General features: G+C 37.6%; 2 protein-coding genes across 3 annotated transcripts in view; one reads left to right on the top strand and one right to left on the bottom strand.

Moving 5' to 3' along the window:
- Positions 1 to 244: 244 nt before the first annotated feature.
- On the bottom strand, positions 245 to 15,080 carry PCNP (PEST proteolytic signal containing nuclear protein). 2 transcript variants are annotated; one of them, NM_001038205.1, is given in 5 exon segments: positions 245 to 2,090; positions 3,376 to 3,431; positions 7,025 to 7,099; positions 9,779 to 9,993; positions 15,011 to 15,080. In NM_001038205.1, coding segments are annotated over 5 exon segments (537 nt in total). In that variant the 5' UTR covers positions 15,075 to 15,080; the 3' UTR covers positions 245 to 1,963.
- SENP7 (SUMO specific peptidase 7) overlaps positions 14,640 to 23,546 on the top strand; it is a 184,679-nt gene continuing 175,772 nt past the window's right edge. Inside the window, exons 1-2 of the mRNA XM_059874759.1 lie at positions 14,640 to 14,818; positions 15,101 to 15,260. The gene's annotated coding sequence lies outside the window, so the exon portion shown is untranslated. The remainder of the gene's footprint in view (positions 14,819 to 15,100; positions 15,261 to 23,546) is intronic.

The raw sequence follows: 23,546 nt of genomic DNA, 5'->3' as shown, positions 1-23,546 counted from the left end.
TACAGCACACACTAGATGACATTTTGGCAGTAGAGGGAGGGGAGAATTTGGATTAAGTCTCTTCAAACCCGAGATATCATAATGCTCTCAAACTATGTGCTCAGTTATGTAGATTCCAAAAAACAATTTTAAATCTCCCATTACTTCAGCCAACAATCTGGGCAATAGTAATAACAACATGTCTCTTTGCTTAAAACAAACAAACCCAGCAACAATTAACTGGAACAGAAAATAAGAACACTAATAGAGTTTGACAAATTTATTGGTATTTTAGTAAAGACAATCATCTTAGTTGTTTCTCTCCCATCTTGACCGTAGGTTGATATTTGAGTCAAGAAAATGAAATGTAGGAGAGGGATGTTATTTCAACATAAACATGAGAATGAACAAAAATGGAAAGTCTGCCTACATTAAAGCAAGTTAAATTCATTTATCTTGATATAATTAAATCATGTAAGTAAGAACTAATAGTTCTATATACACTTCCATTGTTTTACTTGGGGCTTATTCTAAACTCAAATGCAAGTGAACAAAGGATTAGGAATATATACAGGCTGCTTCTCTGGAGTTATTACTTATTTAAAGAGCTCAGCAAGTAGTTACCACCAATCAGTCTGAAGCTGCCTCCAAATCTAACATTGTAGTCTTCAAGGAAATCATTATACCGTATGTTTTTTCTATGTGTGTCTATGCTTTAAAAGATGTGTTTAACTGTCACATTAAAAAAGAATTCATATACAATACAAAAATACAAAATAAACACAATCCTACAACACATAGATTAACAAAGTATATGTGGTCGAAGATTCCATAAAATATGTTTAAAGATGCATTTTCTTTCATTTTCAGTATCTAAAATGTGCTTTTGAGAGGCCACTGGTTAGCAAGTATACAGTTAAAGTAAACCATATTTTTGTGCTAAATAAGAATTCCTGTTAATAAGTTCAAATCAAATTGGATTTCACAAGTTAGTAACATAAATGCTTTGATAAAATTACAGAAAGTGCATCTTTCTTATCTTCCATCGTCATACAATGTTGCTCCCTCCCACCTTTTTTTTTTTTGGTGTTTATACCCTTTAAAAAATAAGAACAGCCAAACATTTAACTATTATGTACATTTAAATTTTTGGTGGTGGTTTGTTATTTTAAAAGAAACAGCTTCCTTATGATTTGCCTCAAGATCTGGTGGAAATGCTTACAGGAACTGGCTAATAACAAAAATCAAGAGAAGCACATTCAAAATACGGATTTACTTTGGTAGCAAATGTCTGTTCTTTGAAGACTAATGAAGGTAGACAAGACCCTTAAAATGAAGTGGGCTATTTTAAATACTCAACAGTTTACATAAAATTTTAAAATGTTCTTTCTAAAGAGCTTAAGCATCTGTATCCACTGATAGCAATGCAATAACTAGTTAATGATGATGTGAAACTAAACAAATGCCCATTAGGGAAAAAAAAAAAAAAAAAGCTGTATTTTATCTAATTTACTTTCTCAGTCAATAGTCCAGTAACATTTTCCTCCCAATACAATACTCCCTTCTCTATAAGGCTGTTCCTGGGAGCCAGACAAGTTTAGGTTAATAAGGGAGTTAAGTTAGAGAGTAACTGCCTACAGTTTAAATAGACAACTTTTTGCTTCCCTCCTAATGTGCTAATAGTTGTATCTAAAAAAATATGCAATTCTTAGAAAGGTACCATTTCTGAATTTTTTAGTATCTGTAACCTTTGGAAACTAATCACATGAAACTACAAAATTAGTAAATGTCTTGAAATCTGTATATAAAACATAAATTACCTCTAATTTCAAATTCTCATTTATTAGTGTATCACTCAATATTTAAAAAAAAGAAAACGAAAAAAAAGGCGGCTCCAAAGATAGTCTTATACCATTCCTTAAAAAAGGAAACTGTTCCTTTTAACTTTACACCCACCCCACACCCCAATTTCAAAACACATCATTTAATTGTCTTGGTCATGGACATTTCCAAGATGAGATTTTATATTTCGCTCCCATAGCTTCTGGTTATCAGAAAACCCATGCTTTCCTTTATTGAAGGAATTTGGTCCTGCTGATGTTGGTGTATCCCTGTGTTAAAAGAAAGAAATTTATTTAAAACGTTATATAATGACTTTTGGGCCATGTTTTTAACTCTTTCAAAATGTCTGTTTGGCACCCATTATAAATGGAGGCCAAACATCAGAAGCTGCAACAGATGTTTTTAAAAATACCCTTTCCACAGACCCAGTCCTAAAATTTCAGATTCAGTGGGCCTGAGGAGGAGCCAGGTAAATTTGTAGATTTAACAAACATTTAAGGTGATTCTGATAAACAGCTAAAGGTGGCAACCACTATAGTTTTAAAAACAGTTGATTGTAACCCACTGTGGTTTATTTGCTAAGTTATGTCTGACTCTTGCAACCCCATGGAGCCCGCCAGGCTCCTCTGTCCATGGGATTCTCCAGGTAAGAATACTGGAGTGGGCTGCCATTTCCTTCTCCATGTGACCCGTTAACAGGGTCATTAAATGAATTTGGTGACTTGCCAACAGTATTTACAAAAAATGAAATAGAAAAAAAAATGAAGATGTATCACATGTAAAATGGTTGTCATATTATGAACATGTTTTGATTCTAAATGTTTAGATATATGCAGGTATAGATTTGGTTTATATTTTGGTTATAATGTCAGATGTATTTTTTACTTTAGAGTCTTGTATGAAAGGGAGGCCGGCAGACAGCCACTGGGACTGTTCCCATTGGAACCAAAGGCAGAGTCTTAAGACTGATGCTGAAAGACTTAACATTTAGTTCTTGGTAGAATATACATTTGCTAGAAATGGGGGCATGGTAGAGGCTGTTTTGAAGCGCAGCTTCCTTACTAACCTCTGAGTTATCCATTTATGCACAAAGACAAGAAACTGAATATCATGTTGATCTGAAATTAATGTTATTTCCATAATAACAAACAGAGGAAAATTTAAAGATGGTTTTTATCTTGTTTTGATATTTAGCATCTATATTACCAAGGAAAAAGGAGCACATACAATCAAGATTAAGTGGTGGGAATGATACTATAAGTGAGATGAGTGAAAGCCATTTCCTTATACCTGAAAAAAATTTTAAATCGGAAACATTTCTGTTTACTTGAAGAAATATAGATTACACGTATCTGAAAAGAAATAGCATTATATTGTTGCTATTTTTTCTTAAAATACTAATTTTCTCTTATCAGGAGCGATATACTGGTATATTAGAAAACAAAACTGTTTGCCCAAATATGTAAGAAAAGCTTGAACACTAATGGACTATGTGCAATTTATTCTTGCTTTACATTCACTATAATTTTCTACAATATTATATAAAAATTATACCTTCCAATATTCTTCATCCTCATCTTTGCTTCTGGAGGCATTTCCTCTGGTTCACTCTGGGAAAAAAAGAGACACACAGAAATGACTGCATATAGATACAGCAGACTCCTGAACAATGCAGGGGGTGGTTAGGGGTACCACCCCTGACCCAAACCTCCTCAAGTCAAAAACCTGTGTATAACTTTACAGTGAGCCCTCCATATCCATGGTTCCACATCCAAGGAGTCAATCAACTTGGGATAGTGTAGTACTGTAGCACATGTTTTGTGAAAAAAAAATCTGCGTATAAATAGGCCCATGCAGTTCAAACCTGTGTTGGCCAAGGGTCAACTATATTAAAATCACTTGATACTAATAATGCTACATTTTATATCAACTGTAAATTTTGGTTAAAAAAGTAACATTTTAACTACATTAAAGAAACCTATGCTTCAAGTGCTGAATCTGCAAAAAGAACAAATTCTGGTAAAAACCTGATACTTTAGAACTAAAACTAGTTGTTTACTAGAATCTACATGTTGTGTTAAATGCTTTAATATGCACTACTCTGAAAACTCTAACAATCCTACCAAATGGGATGAGTATCATCATTCAAATTTTGTAGCTGAAGTACGCATGGTTAACATGTCCAAAGTCACAAAACAGCTGGACACCAAAAAAACACTCTAAACCACTTCACTGTATTGCTTCTTCTCAAAAATGTCTTCTTTACTGTAAAGACATCTTGAAAGCTCATTCCTTACTGCTTTTCCACAGTTACAGCTGGTGAAAAAGAATGTGACAAGTGTCTTTTAGATGTTTTTATGTGTAAATATTACTGCTGAGATAAATATTATTTTTTTAAGCAGTCATCTCAAGATACACCTTAAAAAGGTTTCTACTGGTCAAATCTGGGACAATTTGAGCATTATAGCCTATTGAATAGGCTACACTTGTATAAATAAGGAAAAGCTCTTCCTTAAGTGAGACAATTAATAAACATAGACAGGAGGAAAGATTGAAAAAAAAAATCACCATTTGGCAAACATAATAGAACTGATTCTGGTAAGAATCATCAATGAATGTTAACATTCATGAATGAATGCTTAAGTAGTTAGGTTTTTTCATGTATTCTTAAAACATAACCCCACAAGATAAATTTTAATTATAAAAGGCAAAACAGTACTTTGACAGTAGAGAGATCTGGCAGACACCACTTAACCCAATGATCAAAGGTAGCATTGCCAGTAACTACATATTGACACATGTGCTCCTGATATAATATGCACTGACAACTTGGCATCATTACTGTGGTACACCTGCCAAGAGGCACATGAATCTAATAATAAAGGAACATCAGACAAATCCAAACTGGGGAACATTCTACAAATTAAACTAAAGAGAACTGAAAAAGTATTTTTAAATTTCAAAATTAAACAAATGAACATGTTCTCTGTCCACTATACTTCAGACTAAGATATATATCCAAGGCTAACTATGTTCCACAGAAAAATAAAAACCAAATAAAGACTTTATTTCCTTTTTTTGGCCGCACTGTAAGGCATGCAGGATCTTAATTCCCTGACCAGAGATCAAACTCACGCCCCCTGCTGTGGAAATGCGAAGACTTAACCACTGGACTGCCAGGGAGGTCCTCAGATGAAGATTTCAGATGCATTTGTTCTTTTAACTAAGAGACAAGTTTATCCTTAACTATCATTACCATTTTATAGCAGAAAGAGTGCTGTCTGAAGCTGTCTAAAATTTCTTTAAAAAAAGGGAAGAGAATACAGGACGAGAAACCAGAAAGCCAAGTTCTAGTTCTAAGTTATAGATGACACTTGTGTGCATCAGCACATACTCATGCACTCATAACTTAATTTCTCCATTTGGAAAATAAGAATAACCATATCATACAACTCACAGGGATATATGGAAGGTAAAATAAAGATATGTGCAAAGACTCAATTTGTTAGATATTCAAAATAAGCATTATGTAAGTGCTTACAATTTTCAGCCTTTCTACTTCTGCACATGGTATTCCCTTCTTCCTATACTGTCCTTCCCTGACATAATCTGTAGAGGTCAAAATGCTACATAATCTCTTAAGAATTCTGGTTAGACATGAAAGAAAACATTAAATTTAAGTCGATGCTTTTCAAAAATGTTTTTGAGGGAGAGGGACATAAAAAGGTTTTTCCTCAACAGAATACTACTTGGATTTCCAAATACCAAATAGATAAGAGAGCAGACATAAATGAAATAGCAGCAGGAGACTAGAGTCATGCTTGTTAGCGGATTTGATTCCTGGGTCGGGAAGATCCCCTGAAGAAGGGTTTGGCTACCCATTCCAGTATTCCTTGGATTCCCTGGGTAGCTCAGTGGGTAAAGAATCTGCCTGCAGTGTGGGAGATCTAAGTTTGATTCCTGGGCTGGCAAGATCCCCTGGAGGAGGGATGCAACCCACTCTGGTATTCTTGCCTGGAGGGGGGCAGAGCAGCCTGAGTGGGCTGCAGTCCATGGGGTCACAAAGAGATGGACACAACTGAGCGACCAAGTATGCAATACCACAGTAGCTCCTGAGACATTTCCACAGAACCCCAGAACTCTTAAGAAATGGTTTAAAAACCTGTCATCTATATTTAGATCACTTCACTTTACAAGTTGGAAAACTAAGGCTCCAAAAGGTAAACTGATTTAGTTGAAGGCTCTCTGTTGGTTAATAACTGAACAGGACAGGAAAAGAACCTAGGTCTTCCAACTGCCAGTCCAGTGGTCTTTCCATAACACCGCATGCATCGAGTTACCTGGCCTCTCTTCCTCACCTAACTCTCTTATATCATTTTATCTTTTCAGGTACTTTTGATTTTATCTTGGACCATTTTATGTGTAAGTCCCTGTACTGCTAGGCTGAATTCCTAGAGGAACATGTCTGATTTATCTTTCTAATCTCACTCTACCTAGCATACAGAAACCAATCAAATGTGTAGAATGAGTAAATGTCCAAGGGAGAATACAGTGATAACCACTGAATTTACCTATCCAATCATTCCATATTCATCCTTGCCTAAAATTTCTACAAAACCTCCAGGTGTCAAACACAGCTGCTTAGCATTACCATTTGTGATTTGAAAGCTGATATCTTAATTTACAAAAGTATTCCTTGGTTTGTCAAAACCCTGCCTAATGTTTGGGACAGAGGAGCCTGGTGGGCTGCTGTCTATGGGGTCACACAGAGTCAGACACGACTGAAGCAACTTAGCAGCAGCAGCAGCACATTTCTCCTCTTAAATATTCTTGCCAATCACTCCAGCCCCACGTTTTGTGCTCCTCTGAAGGTATAATTCTTATCCATATTGTTCTTGGGAGCTATTACTCAGGTATTCAGAGCACACATACGTATTATTACTCATAATGAGCATTTGTTGATTTAAGTTCCTTGCCCCCCAAAGTCTATTTTAAATAATCCCACAACCAAATTGATAGAAATATCCAGATTGTGCAGATGTCATTAAAAAAGAAAAAGAAAAAACACACACAAACCCAAACTGTTAAGAGTTGCCAAAAAAAAAGTTCACTGGTACCATTAATACAACTTGACAATTTGCCACTAATGTTGTCCTTAAAGAACAGGTTAAAGTAAAACACAGAAAACTAGCTATCAACTTACATCTTCATCTTCATTAAAAGCTGCTGCTACTGAAAGGGTTTTTGGAGCAAGAGTTGGAACCGGTTCTTTAGGCTTCTGAAGAAGAAACATTAAAAAAAGAATATCATCACACAATGTTTACACAGGCTTATTTAACGACAGGAATAACATCAAAGGTGCAACGTTACATTTGCATAGAAACATATAGTAAGGAACTAAGAACAAACTTTGGAGAAATCCATTTTCTTTTTTGAAAATGTGGGTTATCAACAGTAGATTTTACTTTTATTAATCATATGGCCATTTGTTTTCCTCCTGTCAAAGATTTTCTAGTTAGGATCTATAATTTAATATCATTTACATAAAGGTACTTAGTACAGGTTAAGAGAAAATGAATATCAACACTTGCCCATAGTAACATTAAAATTAAGCACAGATTACCTTGAGAAAGACACCAAGATTCATCTTTCTCTATCAGCTGGCTGCCACTGGACAGTGCCACTTAGAGATCCGAGGGGTACTGAAGTGCTCATGAAGTACCCAAGCCAGAAAACCTTTACTTCAACTTGCACATTCTATTGTGAGGTCCTGTTAACTAGATCTCTATTAAACAGACTTTAATCTCCCCCTGCCTTCTCAGCTTACTGGTTACCACGTTACCAACACCTAAGGCCCCTTAGCATTTCTTGCCTGAACTATGTTAGATTTACCATTTTCCTGCCTTCTGTTGTTTTTATCCCTCTAATTCTCTATACTAGTACCAGGGTACTGCTTCTAAAACGCAAATCTGTTTATAGGGTCTACAATAGTTCCATGACTCCTCTAGAACCTAAACTAAAACCAAATTTTATTAGGGACCTTTATGATTTGGTCCTATGGTCTTATTTGGGGGGCTTTCTATCCCTCCATTTGACTACTACTTCCTAACAATGAGCAATTTCCTGAATGCATCATGTGGCTTCACATTTAAATTGCCTTTGCATAAGGTACCTTGCGCATTCTGTGCGCTCTTCTGCAACTAAGGAACACAAGCCCACAGCAGCCAAAGGACTGAATCTTAATCACTGGACTGCTAGGGAATTCCCTGCATTAAACTCTCTTTTTTATCTGAGTCCTTTTGCCTCTTTCTTGTATTTAAAGTCAGCTCTAGCATCACCTCCCCAATAAAATCATCTCTGAGCTGCTGAAACAAAATTAACCATCTCTCTTATATAACACAAACACCTTTATAAAGTGTGTACTTTTGAAGAAATGAAAATGTTCATTTGGAAATTATACATAGTGACTCTAGAAAACACCCTTTACTCTTAAAACATGTCATGTATTTGATGTTTTACACACAACTCGAGTATTCGCTGGTTGTTTGACTATCTTTTCATATCATATAATCAAAAGCAACAGTTTCAACTATTTTCACATCCTACATCTCACTTCACCAAGATTATGTTTACACTTTTGTTTATTTTATGAAAAAAAAGGTTGTTTTCTAAAAGTTTAAGTTTTAGTGAATAGGCCTTTTTAAGCATAACCCTCCTAACTAAAATGATCAGCAATTACTAAGTCATTTCAATTACTTAGAAAAAGTACATAAGTATCTGACTTATGTGGTATGTTCAACCACAGTAAAATCTATTACCAAGGGGAACACCTATATGAGAAGTGTACATGAGAACCACATCTTTAATGACAATCAAAAAGAGTAAATATTTATGCAGGTGGGTATATGCAATGTTATAAAAAACAGATTAAACCAAAAGAATCAGCTCAAGTAGGAAAAAGAATCATGAAATAATGAAGTTATATGCTGAATGCCTTTTGTTCAGACTAAATTTTTTACAAAAAGAGAAGGCAAAACAGCATATGGCAGGAGCGGGGGTTCTAAGGAATACTAGCTTTATAAAAACTAGACATGTCGTTCAAACACACGCACTCTAGTAGCAATCTGATCCATATTTTTTCTCCTGATCCATTTAAAAATCTTTGAATACCTAATGAAGATATCAAGCTGTATGTACTTAGCAACTGAGCATTAATTTTCACAGGACATGAATAAACCAAAGCAATTTTAATTTTAGGATTATACTCCTTGTACAAGAATGTATAACCATATTCTAAAGTCAACAGCAATATGCTATTAAAGTAACTTCCTTTTTCTTAAAGAGAAGACCTATTTAGTTGAATTACAGGAAATTATCTCTTCTGTAGATCAGAAATAGTCAAATGTCTAATGCTTCAATCTAATATTTCAGTTATTTTCCAGACACTCAACAGTTAATAAGTACTAATTCAAGGTTTACATCTAAAAACAAGAAATCAAAAGTTGATTTACAAAGGACTATTATCATAGGTTTTGATACTCAACATCCATTTGTAGCTCCAAAGTAAGTTAATCAGGAAGCTCTTTTTAAGCAGTACCTCACTAACATTAATCTTTTACGACACAAATGATTTCTAGAGATACTATTTTTTAACATCAGTATATTATATTTTTATTTTTCAGAGGTTTTGCACAAGTTAGGAAATTGTAAGCTATTACAAGTCATATATTGCCTACAATATTTGTTCCTTCTCATATTCCAAACCTTTTTAAAAAACAGCTTGAGTTATAATTCATCCAGACTTTTCTTGAATATACTAATAATTTCTTAAATACTTACATGTTATAAGTTCATGCACCAATGTATCATTTTATACTTAATTTATCATAATCCAATAAAAGGTTTCCAAAACACATCCTTAAAACCCATTACAAATATAATATATAAAATAACTCACACTTGAGCCAAGTTTGATGGATATGGCTGAGGCTTTCTTTGTCGTCTGACTACCTATGGCAAATCCAAACTTGGAGATCTTTGTAGGCTTTGTTGGGAGGTCTGCAGTTTCATCTTCAGCTGATCGCTTCTCAGCGCTGCGACTGGAATTTTCCCCTCCATTACTGGAAGAAACAGTCTTAGTTTTCACAGGTTTTTCTGCTTCTTCTTCAGGTCCTGGTGAAGTCGAAACAACTTACCAAGATGAGCTATTTTTACTGAGCAGATTGATGGGAGCAGCAACCTCAAAAAGCATCGTTATAAGGAAGATACCTCTGCAGTTGTCACCTACTGACCCAACAGTCTCTTCCACTGTTTGTTAGAGTATACAGCAGGAACTGAGATTGTGTGGCAGTAGAAGAGGCTCCCATGAATTAACTAGCATAAAATACAGAGCAATTTAAAATTATAAAAATAGAGTTCACAAAAGACCCTTCAACTAAACACTCTACGTTGCATAATAATCTAATTACCTGTGGAATTTTGCTTTTCATAAATTAAGAACTATAAACTCTTCTACATGAACTGGTTTGTTGGCAATTAGTCACATCATAGAATAATACATTTGACTAATAAAACACCTAATATTCTTCAATAGTATACTACTAGTTATACAAAGTACCTTTTTATGACCAGCCCATTATGTCCCAAACTACATAGTACAGCCTGCAGTAACTTTGAGTGACGTGTTCTTCATGAACATTTCACACAATCTTTAGAAAGGAACTTCAAGGAAGACATCAAGGTCATCCCCTCTTTAGTAACTTAATTCTACTCTCAAAGCTTGATTATCATCTGTTTAGCCTATTCTTAAAGAGTGATCAACAATTATACTTAGGTTCACACATTATTTTTTCATCATAAAAACAGATGAGCTAAAAATGATAATTTCTAACAGAAGGCACACACATGTAGACATGGAATGCAAGATGTCTTTCAGTAATTTTGCTTGTTTATATTAACAAATGAAATGAGTAAACATCTTGAACGTTACACATGAAAGCTATTTAAGAACATACTGGGAAGCAAGACAGAAGAAAATTGGCTGATTATTAAATATTTTCTTTCCCAAGTTTACCAATTTACCCTGTACAATGTACACCAGATGAATATTTATGGAGAAAGAGAAGATTCTCTAAGGAATGACCCTGACAACAGTTTGGAAAACATGACAAACAGCAAGAATGGGTGGAAAAGGGGAAATCAAACAGACTGACGAGTAATAAAGGACAAGAGGTTATCAATCTATATAATTTTGGAATGATGGGATAGGTAAATTAATAAGCACTTTGAACAGAACATTTGATTTTGTTTACAGGAAAATAAAAGAAACTCTTTATTACCTTTAGACAAGGGGTGAAAGTTGTAATAACAATGTAGGGGAGAAATTAAGCAGTATTAGGTTTTGGGATTTCCTTAGGAAAGAAAGAGCATTGCAATGGCTGTCTGAATTGACTTATTTAGATATAAAATTACAAAAGCACCCAAAGAATGTAAGATTGCTACTCAATATTTGAAATATAGAATTCAATTTAGAATTTCTTAAAAAGACAGTATTATGCAAACATTATTTTTCAGTCTATCACTAAAATCATTTATGCCAAATTTTATTCTGTATCCTTATAGTTTTAATCAAGTATGAATTTTACAGTAAAACCCAAACAGTGATAACTACTACTTCTCTGCGACGGGCACAGCTAAAACTGAAAACTTATTGGCTCTATGTATTGAAACACATTAAAAAAAAACAGTGAATTCACATATAGAAGTAATCTATACACCACTAAAGGCACAAGTTTGTGCAATCACAAACTCTGAAAAACATCAAAACAAATAGCACAAAAAGAACATTTAGTCTTGATTCTAGTGTAACTCTGCTCTTTGAACTGTGATTCAAGGGCTATCATTAGTCAAAATTTCTGGTTCTTTTAAAACCTATCTATTCTGAATTCTAGGAATCCTTTTACCCAAAAAATAGTTCGGGAACAAAGAATCTAGAAAAATCAAAGCATAAATATGAGGAAAAGTGAAAAGGATAGTTATTACTATAATATTAATAACAACATTAAGTGTGAAAACTAACTGAACTAATCTGTGCTAATACATAGAACGTAATACTATCTGTCCACTCCTATGATGTCTGGGGAAGATTTCTATAATTACTGCTCTAGAAAAAGGTAACATGAACAGAGGAGTTGGGAAAACTACTATTAACTAATCAACTGCTAGCAACTCAAATTTTATTCACATCTGTGTTCCTGTCATCTGAAGAGGCAAACTATCAAGACCATTATAAAGTGTTTTAAAGTCCATTAAGTGTTTTCCCTTAAATAAACATGTACTACTCTAGCAGTTGGTGGGGTGGGTGGGGCTTGTATTCATGAACTGCTGTTTTCAATTTATTTACTGAGATGTTTTCTGTTCTGGCACTGTGGAAAACAAAATTTTGAATGGTCACAGATTAGTAATGTGAAAAATCTTAACAATGTGACTTACATTTTAAAGAGTGAAAAAATATGCAGTTTTAAAAAAATAAATCACTTTATACCAAACATGGACAGTTATTAAATTATTAGATTTTTTATCAAGGAGTATCTAAATAAGAGATTTTATCTAGTTTGTATTCTGAGCAAATAAAATGTGTAGATTAGTTAATGTGAAATCAAACTACACACAGTACTAGCATTTCTTTTTTTCTCGTCTTTCATTGACTAGTTGAGGAGGAGAGGTGGGCCTTGGGAGTAAAAAAGGTACCTTACTTTGAAAAAATTACCTAGTAAGTTTTAAGTCCATAAGGATACCCTTCCTGACCCATTTGCATTCTGGTAGCTTCTTTGTCTGAAAAAAAGAGTATATCCACATCTCTAATAGGACTGGTGTGCAGTTTAAATGAGAATATATTCAAGACCCTCTTGACAGAAGAAACATCAATTTCATTAACATAGTTATTAGAAACATAAAATAGCTTGAGGTGAGTATGATTACAACATGAATAGCTCTAAAATTTCTACTTATTTCAAGGAGCTACAAAAATTTAGCCAAAGGGAAGAAAAAAGAGAAAAGCTATCCAAAGCCTAACCCTTAACATTATCCCTCCCCTTAAAGGTGAGAGCAGTTAGTTCAAGTAAGTAGCTTCTCTTATTAATATAAATTCATGTTAACTTCTTAAAAAAAATACTTATATTTCCAATTTAAGGGACTGTTCAGTAGGAGTTAAAAATCAGAAAAATCCCTAGATACGCCCCCCCAATACAAACTGGCTAAGTGTTAAATACTGCCTACTTGCCATAAAATTTTATCAATTTAGCAATATCCATGGATGGCGTGAATGTTTTAACTATGTTTTTTGGCACAACTTCATTAAAAACATGTCATTCAAAAATGGTTAACATGTAACTACTATTTTATAAAGGAAAGCACACTCAAGGCAATTATGTAGACGTTATTAAAGAGTATCAGCCTAAGTCACTAACAAGGAGACAACTTCTGATAGCAATTTAGTAAAAAAGGTAATTTTGTATCACGCTCATGACAAAAATATGCTAACACAGAAACACCAATATTCATACTACTGAATAAATTATCCCTAACTGAAAGGGTGGTGGATAAATTACACAGTGGAATTATTCTGACACTTATGGTACATTTTTCTGTTTTGTTTCGGCAACTTCAGCCAAGTGAGGTGTGAAATCTCAGTTCCCCCGGCAGAGACTGAACCCAGGCCAGGCAGTGAAACCCTGGGAAGCCTAACCGCTAAGCCCTCAGGGAATTCCCTCAAACTACATTTTCGCTCACATTAAACACAGATACTCTCATTCAAGACAAAAAACCATTCTTAAACGGTAGTCTAAAAGTCAGATAAGGCTTTTTAGGCTACAGATCTTGGTTTTTCCTCAAACTAATTTTAATTGTAATTTTACTTGCTAAGTTCCAATTTTGGCCACAAAAAGCCGCTAAAGAGGTAGTACTAAACGGTTTAAACTGTTGTTTCATAAGCTGTTTTACTAGTAAAACAACAACAAAAAAGAAGGGAGGGGAGTGGAAACGGTGAAAGGAGTTTAGGCTCAACTAATAGCACCTTATGTATTTTTAAAAAAGGAAATTCTGGGTCCAAAGTAACCAAATACTACACTTTTTTCAATTTCGTTCCCAAGTTAATTCACATCAAACTTGTTAGGAGGTCCTAACAGTTACCTTCATATACTACTAATTTTATGTATTATCTCATATTAAATACTTTCAGGGATAAGACTTGAAGAATTAGGACAGTGTGGTACTTAAAACGTTCTAAAGACAGTATCAGTTCGCACGTGTTAAATTAGCCTTGTTAGGACAAAGGGACGGGAAAGCTTGAGAGATTACATGATGTTTCTTTTCCTTAATGCACAAGACCCAAATTTAGAGGGTTGGAGGTGACAGAATAAAGATAGCTGCAACCTGAGTTGACATCGTAACAAATAGGGAAGAGTCACACTAGCTTATTTAGCCACCTAAATATCTGGCAGGCAGCTGGCTGGCAACAGCCTAGGACATAAAAGGCAGACAGTTCAAAGAAAGGCAATCAAACCCTAATCCTAGACCCCAAAGATTAAACCAGGAGACAGGCAAAGGTATTCCTCTTTCCCTCCATCGCCTCGACCCAGCCCTTAGAGGATTAGTATTAGGCTTAAAAATGAAGGAATGAAAAAGGCCAGGACAGTCCACTTCCTCAGTGAAAAGAGAGCAGCAAACTAACTCCTAGGTGTAACTGAGAGGCCGGCACCGTCGGAAACTCGGCCTGCGGCCAGTTCCTGCGGTCACTGCTCGGTGACTCGCACTGAGTTAGCGCGCGTGTGCGTTTTGTGTGATGTGCATCTCCGGTGTGGCGGTAGCGGCTCGGGCACCGCCACTCCGAGTCCCACCCCGAGTTCGGTCCCCCTTTCTGATGCCCATCTCCCTTCTCTTCGGAAGCAGGGTCTCTGCTGGGGCCAGGAGGTGACGAACAGTGACCGGCTCTTCCCTGGTAAGGAGGCGATGTGGGCCCGGATCCCAGTGGGCCGCACCGGGCGTGCCCGGGGCTCGTCTGGGCCCAGCACCTGGCCGGGTGAGAGCCAGATCCGCCCATTCTCTCCCCAGTCTACTCCCCCCACCCCGGGAGGCTCAAAGAAAGGCTCAGAGCATCCCACATAGCCCGCGACGCTGGGGTTGTGTTCACCTCCGGCGGCTCCAGCTCGCTGCGGCTTCTCAGGCTTCTCCTCTCCCGCCTTCCCGTCCGCCATTTTCCCCGCCGCGGCCTCCCCTGCAGCCACGCCAAGGACGTCACGGCCCCGCCCAGCAACCATTGAGCTTCAGAGCCAGCCGTGGACGCGTCAGCCTAGAGCGACCATAGCGAATGAGGAGAGGACCTTTCAGAAACGGAAGTGGATATGATATCATCAGCGAGCCGCCTATGAGGGAAGGGCGGGGTAAGTTGGGTGGTACTGTAGAGAGTTTACGGGGGCTTTGCTAGGGGTCGGTTAGATTTTCTTGGTCCAGTGGCGGATTGAGAAAAGTGAGAGGTGAGAGCGTAACCCTGGAAACGGTGAGCTTATGTGATGTTTTTGCCAACTGAGGTGTGGTTGCAGCTGAAGCTAGCAGGATCTCTCATTCTGGTTTTGCTGGATCATGTGTACCTATTAAAAAAAAAAAAAAAACACAAACCAAATTCTTTTTCCTACTTAAAAGGGAAATCCACGTTTATCGAGCGCCCCCTTGTGTCATACCCTATATCGTTTAATCATCATCATCTGCTGCTGCTGCTAAGTCGCTTCAGTCGTGTCCGACTCTGTGCGACCCCAAAGACGGCAGCCCACGGGGCTCCCCCGTCCCTGGGATTCTCCAGGCAAGAGCACTGGAGTGGGTTGCCATTTCCTTCTCCAATGCAGGAAAGTGAAAAGTGAAAGTGAAGTCGCTTAGTCATGTCCGACTCTTGGCGACCCCAGGGACTGCAGCCTACCAGGCTCCTCTGTCCATGGGATTTTCCAGGCAAGAGTACTGGAGTGGGCGTTTAATCATCACTACTGTTTAATTGGAACGGTAATCCAATGCGAATTGTTCTCTTAATTAATGTGGTAATCTTAATGTGGTGGAGTCTGCCTTAAACGCAGGAGACGCGTGTTCGATCCCTGGGTCGGGAAGATCCCCTGAAGTAGTAAGCAGCAGCCCAGTTCAGTGTTTTTGCCTGGAAAAGCTCATGGACAGAGGAGCTCTAGGGCCTACAGTCCATAGGGTCGCCGAGTTCGACACAAATGAGCGACTGAGCACACACGCAGCACACAATTAGCTGTGAGGGTTGAGGCTAAAGAAAAATTTGTCTAAGGTTATAGAGGCAAGTGGTAAAACTGATTTTTTTCTGCAAGGGATTTCTGTGTCAAGACACTTGATTACCTAAAGATCGCAGTAGTTTCTGCCTTTCTTAGAAAACTTTAGTTGATTCTCCGGGTTTGCAGAATGAAATCCAAGCATCATATTGGGCCCCATCCTAACTTTTCAGCTTCATCTTCCCTTTTTGTCTATATTTATACTGCTCTCTTGCTATTCCTTGCCTGTAGAACTGTAGTTACTGGGTTTGCTGTCAGTGTTACAGAAATTGGTCTTAAGGAGTCAGAACATCGGTTTGAATCCCTTTACTGACTGAGTAAACCTTCAGCATTTCTACAGACCTGTGTTTCCTTCTCTATAAAACAGAGATAATAATTTGTACATCCTCAGAGAGTAGTCTTGGGGATCAAGTGTGATAATACAATGCCTTGCTTTGGTCACTTTGTACTTCCCTCAATATATATATGTATTTAAAGGTCTTCCTAGATGGTTCAAAATTTCTTTGCCCACAGAAACCATTTAAATAGTTTATTTTCTTTACAGCACATTATATGGCTCATTTCATATGTGAAATGTGCTCTGTATCTGTGAGTGGATGACTTGTCAGGGTCCAAGTCTTAGGGAAAGCAGAAAGAATGAAAGTGTGTTCTGTCACCATGACAGAAACAGGGTGGTTTGCTGATACGGTGATTTGAAGTCTTGGGTTCATCATCTATGACAATATGTAAAAGTGCCCAGCAAAATATTTTACATAGTGTGCTAAGTTGCTTCATTCGTGTCCAACTTTGCGACCCTGTGGACCGTAGCCTACCAGGCTTCTCTGTTCATGGGATTCTCCACGCAAGAATACTGGAGTATTTGCCATGCCCTTCTCCAGAGGATCTTCCCCAACCAGGGATCTAGCCTGCATCTCTTACATCTCCTGCATTGCAGGCGGATTCTTTACTGCTGAGCTACCAGGGAGCATGTAATTAATTCATGTTTGTTTCTTTTTCTTAGATGTGCTCTTCAAAAGTTACTTAATGGATGATACTCTCTTGTTTTGTTTTGGGGCCACACCAAGTGGCTTTTGGGACCTTAGTTCCCCAACCAGGGATTGAACTAGGGCCCTCAGCACTGAAAGCATGGAGTCCTAACCATGGGATGGCCAAGGAATTTCTGAGACACTCACTTTAATCATTTTTTAAATGGAGACATAAACATGAGCTATTCATTTATAGTTACAAATGTATTTACTCATAGATGCTTCTGTCTTTAAATGACAAAAATGAATTTTAGAGAGGTCACATAAAGCTATCCAGTTCCATGTACCACACTGTAGAAGTTAAAGATGGAAGATACTAACCCATTCGCCTGTCAATTCCTTGAGGTCATATTGTACCTAAATTGCTCACCACTGTTTCCCTCAGACCTAGATTACACCAGTTTTCAATAAATACCCATTGAAGAAGTGAATGCCAACTTGCAGGAATCACCCCAATAAATGGATTAAGGGGTGAAAAGGCAGTTGGGTGCAGGGCAAAGAGCAGCAACATTGATAGAATCACACAAAACTTAATTTAGATTATAACCCTGATATTTGCTAATTCTGTGAGCTTGAACTGATAAGGTAATCTTAATACATTTTAACTATAAAAATGTACCAATACTTATAGGGTTCCTGAGAGGAGTAAGTGTGATAATACAGGTAAAGTTTTGTAATACATTGCCTGGCTCATGGTGGGTACTTGCTTAACAGTAGATATTTTTTTTGCAGTCTCTAAGAGCTACTCAAATAGTGACTTAATAAGCTGAAAATGAAGATTAATAGAAACAACAATTACTATAATTTAAATGTGTAATGTGTGAGGTGATAGCTATACTATGCAGTGTAAATTCATGCTTACTATATGCCAAGCACAATCTGCAATTTTTTAACATGAAATCAACTGTTAAAGTTACTCTTGCTTTTATGGAAGAGGAAACAGGGGCACTGAAAAGTAAGAGGTGGAGGTGAACCTGGAATTCAGGCAGAGAAATACAAAAAATCAGAGAAGAAACGTGGCTAATCTTGGTTTCACTAACCTTGAGTGTCTGCGTGTTAAGTCGCTTTACTAGTGTCTGACTCTGTATGACCCTGTGGACTGCAGCTTGCCAGCCTCCTCTGTCCATGGGATTCTCCAGGCAAGAATACTAGAGTGGGTTGCCTTGCCCTCTTCCAGGGAATCTTCCTGAACCAGGGATTGAACCTGTTTCTAACCTGCATTGGCAGGAGGGTTCTTTTACCACTGCTGTTACTGCTAAGTCACTTCAGTTGTGTCCGACTCTGTGTGACACCATGGACCGCAGCCTACCAGTCTCCTCCATCCATGGGATTTTCCAGGCAAGTACATCAAGAGTACTGGAGTGGGGTGCCATTGCCTTCTCCTAGTAGGTTCTTAATCCAGGCTATAATCCCATTATATTTCCCTATATCATTGTCAAGTTTTTATACATTAGAATCATCTGAAAACTTCTTAAAACAGTTACAATTCTGGTACCACTAAATTTTTGATTCAGTAGATTCAGTGGGTGGGCCCCCCCAAACATACATTTCTAACTAGTTCCCAAATAGTGAGGCTGCTAGTCTGGAGACCACACATTGAGAACCCTGGCCCTAATTCATTCACTTGTTTAGACTATTTCACAGTTTCTCTGTTCTCTCCTCAACTGATGAATCTGATTCTTATTTTCAGTAATAATAGAAACAAAACAGAACTTTTGTATATTCTCATTGTATCTGTGATGTGGTATCTAAATTTGTACTTTTATTTTCTGTCTTCTTTTCTGTTACTGGTGCAATAAATCCCATCCCTCCCTCTAACGTTATCTTCCATATGTACAAAGCAACCATAACAAAACAAAAAACTCTTGGGATCTCATAACTCCCTCTACCTCCTCATTACTATTCCCCTTCATATAGAAACTCTTTGAAAGGATTGTTTATACTCATAGTCTCCAGTGTCTCTTTGGTATTTTCTGTGAAAGTGCTGCATTCAATATGCCAGCAAATTTGGAAAACTCAGCAGTGACCACAGGACTGGAAAAGGTCAGTTTTCATTCCAATCCCAAAGAAAAGCAATGCCAAAGAATTTCAAACTACTGCATAATTGCACTCATGTCAACACTAGCAAAGTAATGCTCAAAATTCTCCAATCTAGGCTTCAACAGTATGTGAACTGTGAACTTCCAGATGTTCAAGCTGGTTCTAGAAAAGGCAGAGGAACCAGAGATCAAATTGCCAACACCTGCTGGATCATCAAAAAAGCAAGAGAGTTCCAGAAAAAAATTTATTTCTGCTTTATTGACTATGCCAAAGCCTTTGACTGTGTGGATCACAACAAACTGTGGAAAATTCTTCAAGATATGGGAATACCAGACCACCTGACCTGCCTCCTGAGAAATCTGTATGCGGGTCAAGAATCAACAGTTAGAACTGGACATGGAACAACAGACTGGTTCCAAATTGGGAAAGGAGTACATCAAGGCTGTATATTGTCACCTTGCTTATTCAACTTATTGCAGAGTACATCATGCGAGATGCTGGGCTGGATGAAGCACAAGCTGGAATCAAGATTGCTTGGAGAAATAGCAATAACCTCAGATACTCAGATGACTCCACCTTTATGGCAGAAAGTGAAGAAGAACTAAAGAGCCTCTTGATGAAAGTGAAGGAGGAGAGTGAAAAAGTTGGCTTAAAACTCAACATTCATAAAACGAAGATCATGGCATCCAGTCCCATCACTTCATGGCAAAAAGATGGGGAAACAATGGAAACAGTGACAGAATTTATTTTCTTGGTCTCCAAAATTACTGTAGATAGTAACTGCAGCCATGAAATTAAAAGATGCTTGCTCCTTGGAAGAAAAGCTATGACCAATCTAGACAGCCTATTAAAAAGCAGAGACATTACTTTGCCAACAAAGGTCCGTCTAGTCAAAGCTATGGTTTTTCTAGCAGTCATGTATGGATGTGAGAGTTGGACTATAAAGGGAGCTGAGGGCCAAAGAATTGATGCTTTTGAACTGTGGTGTTGGAAAAGACACTGTAGAGTCCCTTGAACTGCAAGGAGATCCAACCGTCCTTCCTAAACGAAATCAGTCCTGAATATTCATTGGAAGAACTGATGCTGAAGCTGAAACTTGAATACTTTGGCCACCTGATGTGAAGAACCGACTCATTGGAAAAGACCCTGATGCTGGGAAAGATTGAAGGTGGGAGGAGAAGGGGACGACAGAGGATAAGATGGTTGGATGGCATCACCAATGCGATGGACGTGAGTTTGAGTAAGCTCTGGGAGTTGGTGATGGACAGGGAAGTTTTGTGTGGTGCAGTCCATGGGTCCCAGAGTTGGACACGACTGAGCAACTGAACTGAACTGCTACCACTCTGATCCAACTCACTGTTATTTTTTTGCTTTTGTTTCTGCAGTAGCCTCCTAACTGGTCCCTCTCATTTAATCTGGTGTCAATAGAGCATCTAAAGTTATCCTTTTTAAATGAATCAGGTTGATTCATTCAACATATATCAAGCTGCATCTTCCATGGTGGCCCAGTCAGTAAAGAATCTGCCTGCAATGTGGGAGACCTGCGTTTGATCCCTGGGTCAGGAAGATCCCCTGGAAAAGGAAATGGCAACCCACTCCAGTATTCTTGCCTGGAGAATTCCATGGACAGAGGAGCCCAGTGGGCTACAGTCCATGGGGTCACAAAGAGTGAGACATGACTGAGTGACCAACACTTTCTTTTTTCACTTTATGTGCCAGGCACTGTACCAGGTCCTGGGGATACAGCAGTAAATAAGACATAAAAGGGAGTTCCCTAGTGGCCTAGTGGTTAGGATTCCAGGCTTTCACCTGCATGACCTGGGTGCAATCCCTAGTCAGCAAAATGAGATCTTTCCAAAAAGGAAAAATGGAACATTGTAAATCAGCTATACTTTTCAACTGTGTACTCGGTCACTCAGTTGTATACGACTCTCTGTGACTGTGTGTGTGTGCTTTTGTGTGTGTGTGTGTGTGTCTGTTAAGTCAATTGAGTCATGTCCAACTTTGCACCTCTATGGACCATAGCCTGCCAGGCTCCTAAAGTGCTTCTGGGCACATAGTAGGTACTCAGTAAATACTTGCTAAATGAATGAATGAGGCAGATAAGCTGCTAGACTGGGAAAAAGGAAGACCATTGTGGTGATATAGAAACAAGGAAGAGGATTTCAAAGAGGAAAGAGTTGAGTGAGATCTTCATGGTCCATTAATTAGTAAGAAGTGGCTACTGAATCTGTCTGGAAACAATGGAACTGATATAAGCACAGAATAGATCATAGGTTTATCAAGGTTTATTGAGCTGCACTTTTCAACTTGGCAGCCTCTAAGCCCTTAAAGCATGGTTTGTGCAACTGAAGGACTGAACTCATTTAAGTTAAAAAACTGAAGCAGTTAGCTTTTGTTAAACACATCTATTGTTTTGGTTTGACTGCATTTTAACAATTGAAAATTTAGTATTCATATATTTATTTATTAAAGTGAACAGCAGGTTTATTTAATGAGAGACACACCCCATAGAAGAGTGTGAGCTATCTCAAAAGGCCAGAGGTGGCCCCAGGGGGTGGGGTCACCTAGGAAAGTGAGAGTTGTGCTGCGAGAAACTCACTCCAGAGTGTGAGCCATTTCAGAAGGTGAGAGCAGCCTAGTATTCATATTAAGATGTTCTGTAACCATTAAAATACGTATCAGATTTTGAATGTTTAGTTTGAAAAACAATATGAATATAAAATCACATTAGTTTTCAATAACTAATACAAATTGAAGTAATAATGTAGGCATATGGATTAAATATGTTAAAACTCATTTCAGTTTTTATTTTTAACATGGCTACTGGGTCAAGTACATATATGGATTGCATTGAATCTCTATTGAATAGCAGTGGTGTAAAGGAAATGGAAGCTGTGTTCTGAACACTGACTTGAAGGATCTGGCTTAGAAATTAAACTGTAATATAGTAGGGGTAATAGTAGCAAATAGAGGATTTTTAAAATTGTTTAATTATTAAAATCTGGGAATTTGGTAGTATGTTTGAAGAGCAGGAGGGAACTAGAAACGTTATTATTTGAAAATGTCACTAATAGGTAATAAAGGGAAGACCTTAGGAAACAAGTTACCTTCAAAGGGAAAGAATACTATAGAATAAATTATTGGGTGGTTGAGATAAAGGGAAAAGCTGTTCCTTCCTACTTCACGCTCAGGAGATCAGACTATCTAGTTATAAGAAACTGAAGCAGTATTTGAGGTTCTGCTAAATTCCAAATTCTAAAAAAATCTATAAAACTAACATCAGTATGAGCTCAAACTGTGGAAGCTTGCCACTGTGATTTAGAAGCAATCTTAGAAGTCAGTTACTGCTTGGCTATTGGGAAGGAAAAAAAATTCACAAAAAAGTCCAGTGTTGCATCACTGAAACATCTTAGCATATTGTTACACAGAAGTATGTGTCCCCAAAGGGACATAACTTGCACATATTGTATTAGAAACGCTATACATTTTGAATGTATAGTCTGAATTAGTTTATATTTATTTTGCACTTAGGTGCCAGGCACCATATTGAATGTTTTATGTGAGTCAAGAACTATTTCTAATGTTTTATAAGATGAGAAAAACAAAGTTTGAGAAACTGATCAATCTAAAAAAGCAACGTTAGAACCTATGAAGTGGAGCTGGTACCCAGGGAGCAGGGCTGGAACACTGGATACTCATGGGGTGGTCCAGGAACCCTCTTTGCTTTCCCCCAGTGCCAATCCTGTCAGGTGATGTTAATCACTTATTTACGTTATTTTACTTTCTGGTTGTATCTCAAGCAGTTTAAGTATTAGCACCTTGCTACTTAGTAGGGTCTAAGAGTTGAAATTCATTCATAATGCAGTTGTTTCAATTCTAAGTTTACGCATGACTTTTTCAAGGCCTTTCCAGATGCCATGAATTTAGGTTAGGTGTCTCGTTTTTCCATTGCATTTCATTCTTGCCTTATTATAGTGGCCATAATTTGTAGGTTAAAAGTCAAGACAGACCTTTTGAATTGTGATAATACTTAAAGGCAGAATTGTGCTGTGCTTAGTTGCTTGGTCCTGTCCTACTCTTTGTGACCCCATGGATTGTAGCCCACCAGGCTCCTCTGTCTATGGGGATTCTCTAGGCAAGAATGCTGGAGTGGGTTGCCATGCCGTCCTCCAAATCTTCCCAACCCAGGGATTGAACCCAGGTCTCCCACGTTGCAGGCAGATTCTTTACCAACTGAGCCACCAGCGAAGCCCAAAAGGCAGTTATTTTGAGTACATTTTCCTTATCTATAAAAAAGTATTAATGATAATACCTAAATTTAGTT

The sequence above is a fragment of the Bos taurus genome, chromosome 1 (genome assembly GCF_002263795.3).
Source record: "Bos taurus isolate L1 Dominette 01449 registration number 42190680 breed Hereford chromosome 1, ARS-UCD2.0, whole genome shotgun sequence".
Taxonomy (NCBI): domain Eukaryota; kingdom Metazoa; phylum Chordata; class Mammalia; order Artiodactyla; family Bovidae; genus Bos; species Bos taurus.
The sequence above is the reverse complement of the archived record's forward strand: the minus strand, read 5'-3'. Positions and strand labels throughout refer to the sequence as shown.

What these genes read in the sequence shown, in the direction of transcription:
- PCNP (XM_024991968.2), bottom strand. Translation starts at nt 10,072, where the DNA reads ATGCTTTTTGAGGTTGCTGCTCCCATCAATCTGCTCAGTAAAAATAGC. An exon ending in AGTAAAAATAGCTCATCTTG is followed by an intron (nt 9,942 to 10,016) that starts GTAAGTTGTTTC and finishes TGTTTCTTCCAG; the next exon opens with TAATGGAGGGGAAAATTCCA. An exon ending in CCATCAAACTTGGCTCAAGT is followed by an intron (nt 7,100 to 9,778) that starts GTGAGTTATTTT and finishes TTTCTTCTTCAG; the next exon opens with AAGCCTAAAGAACCGGTTCC.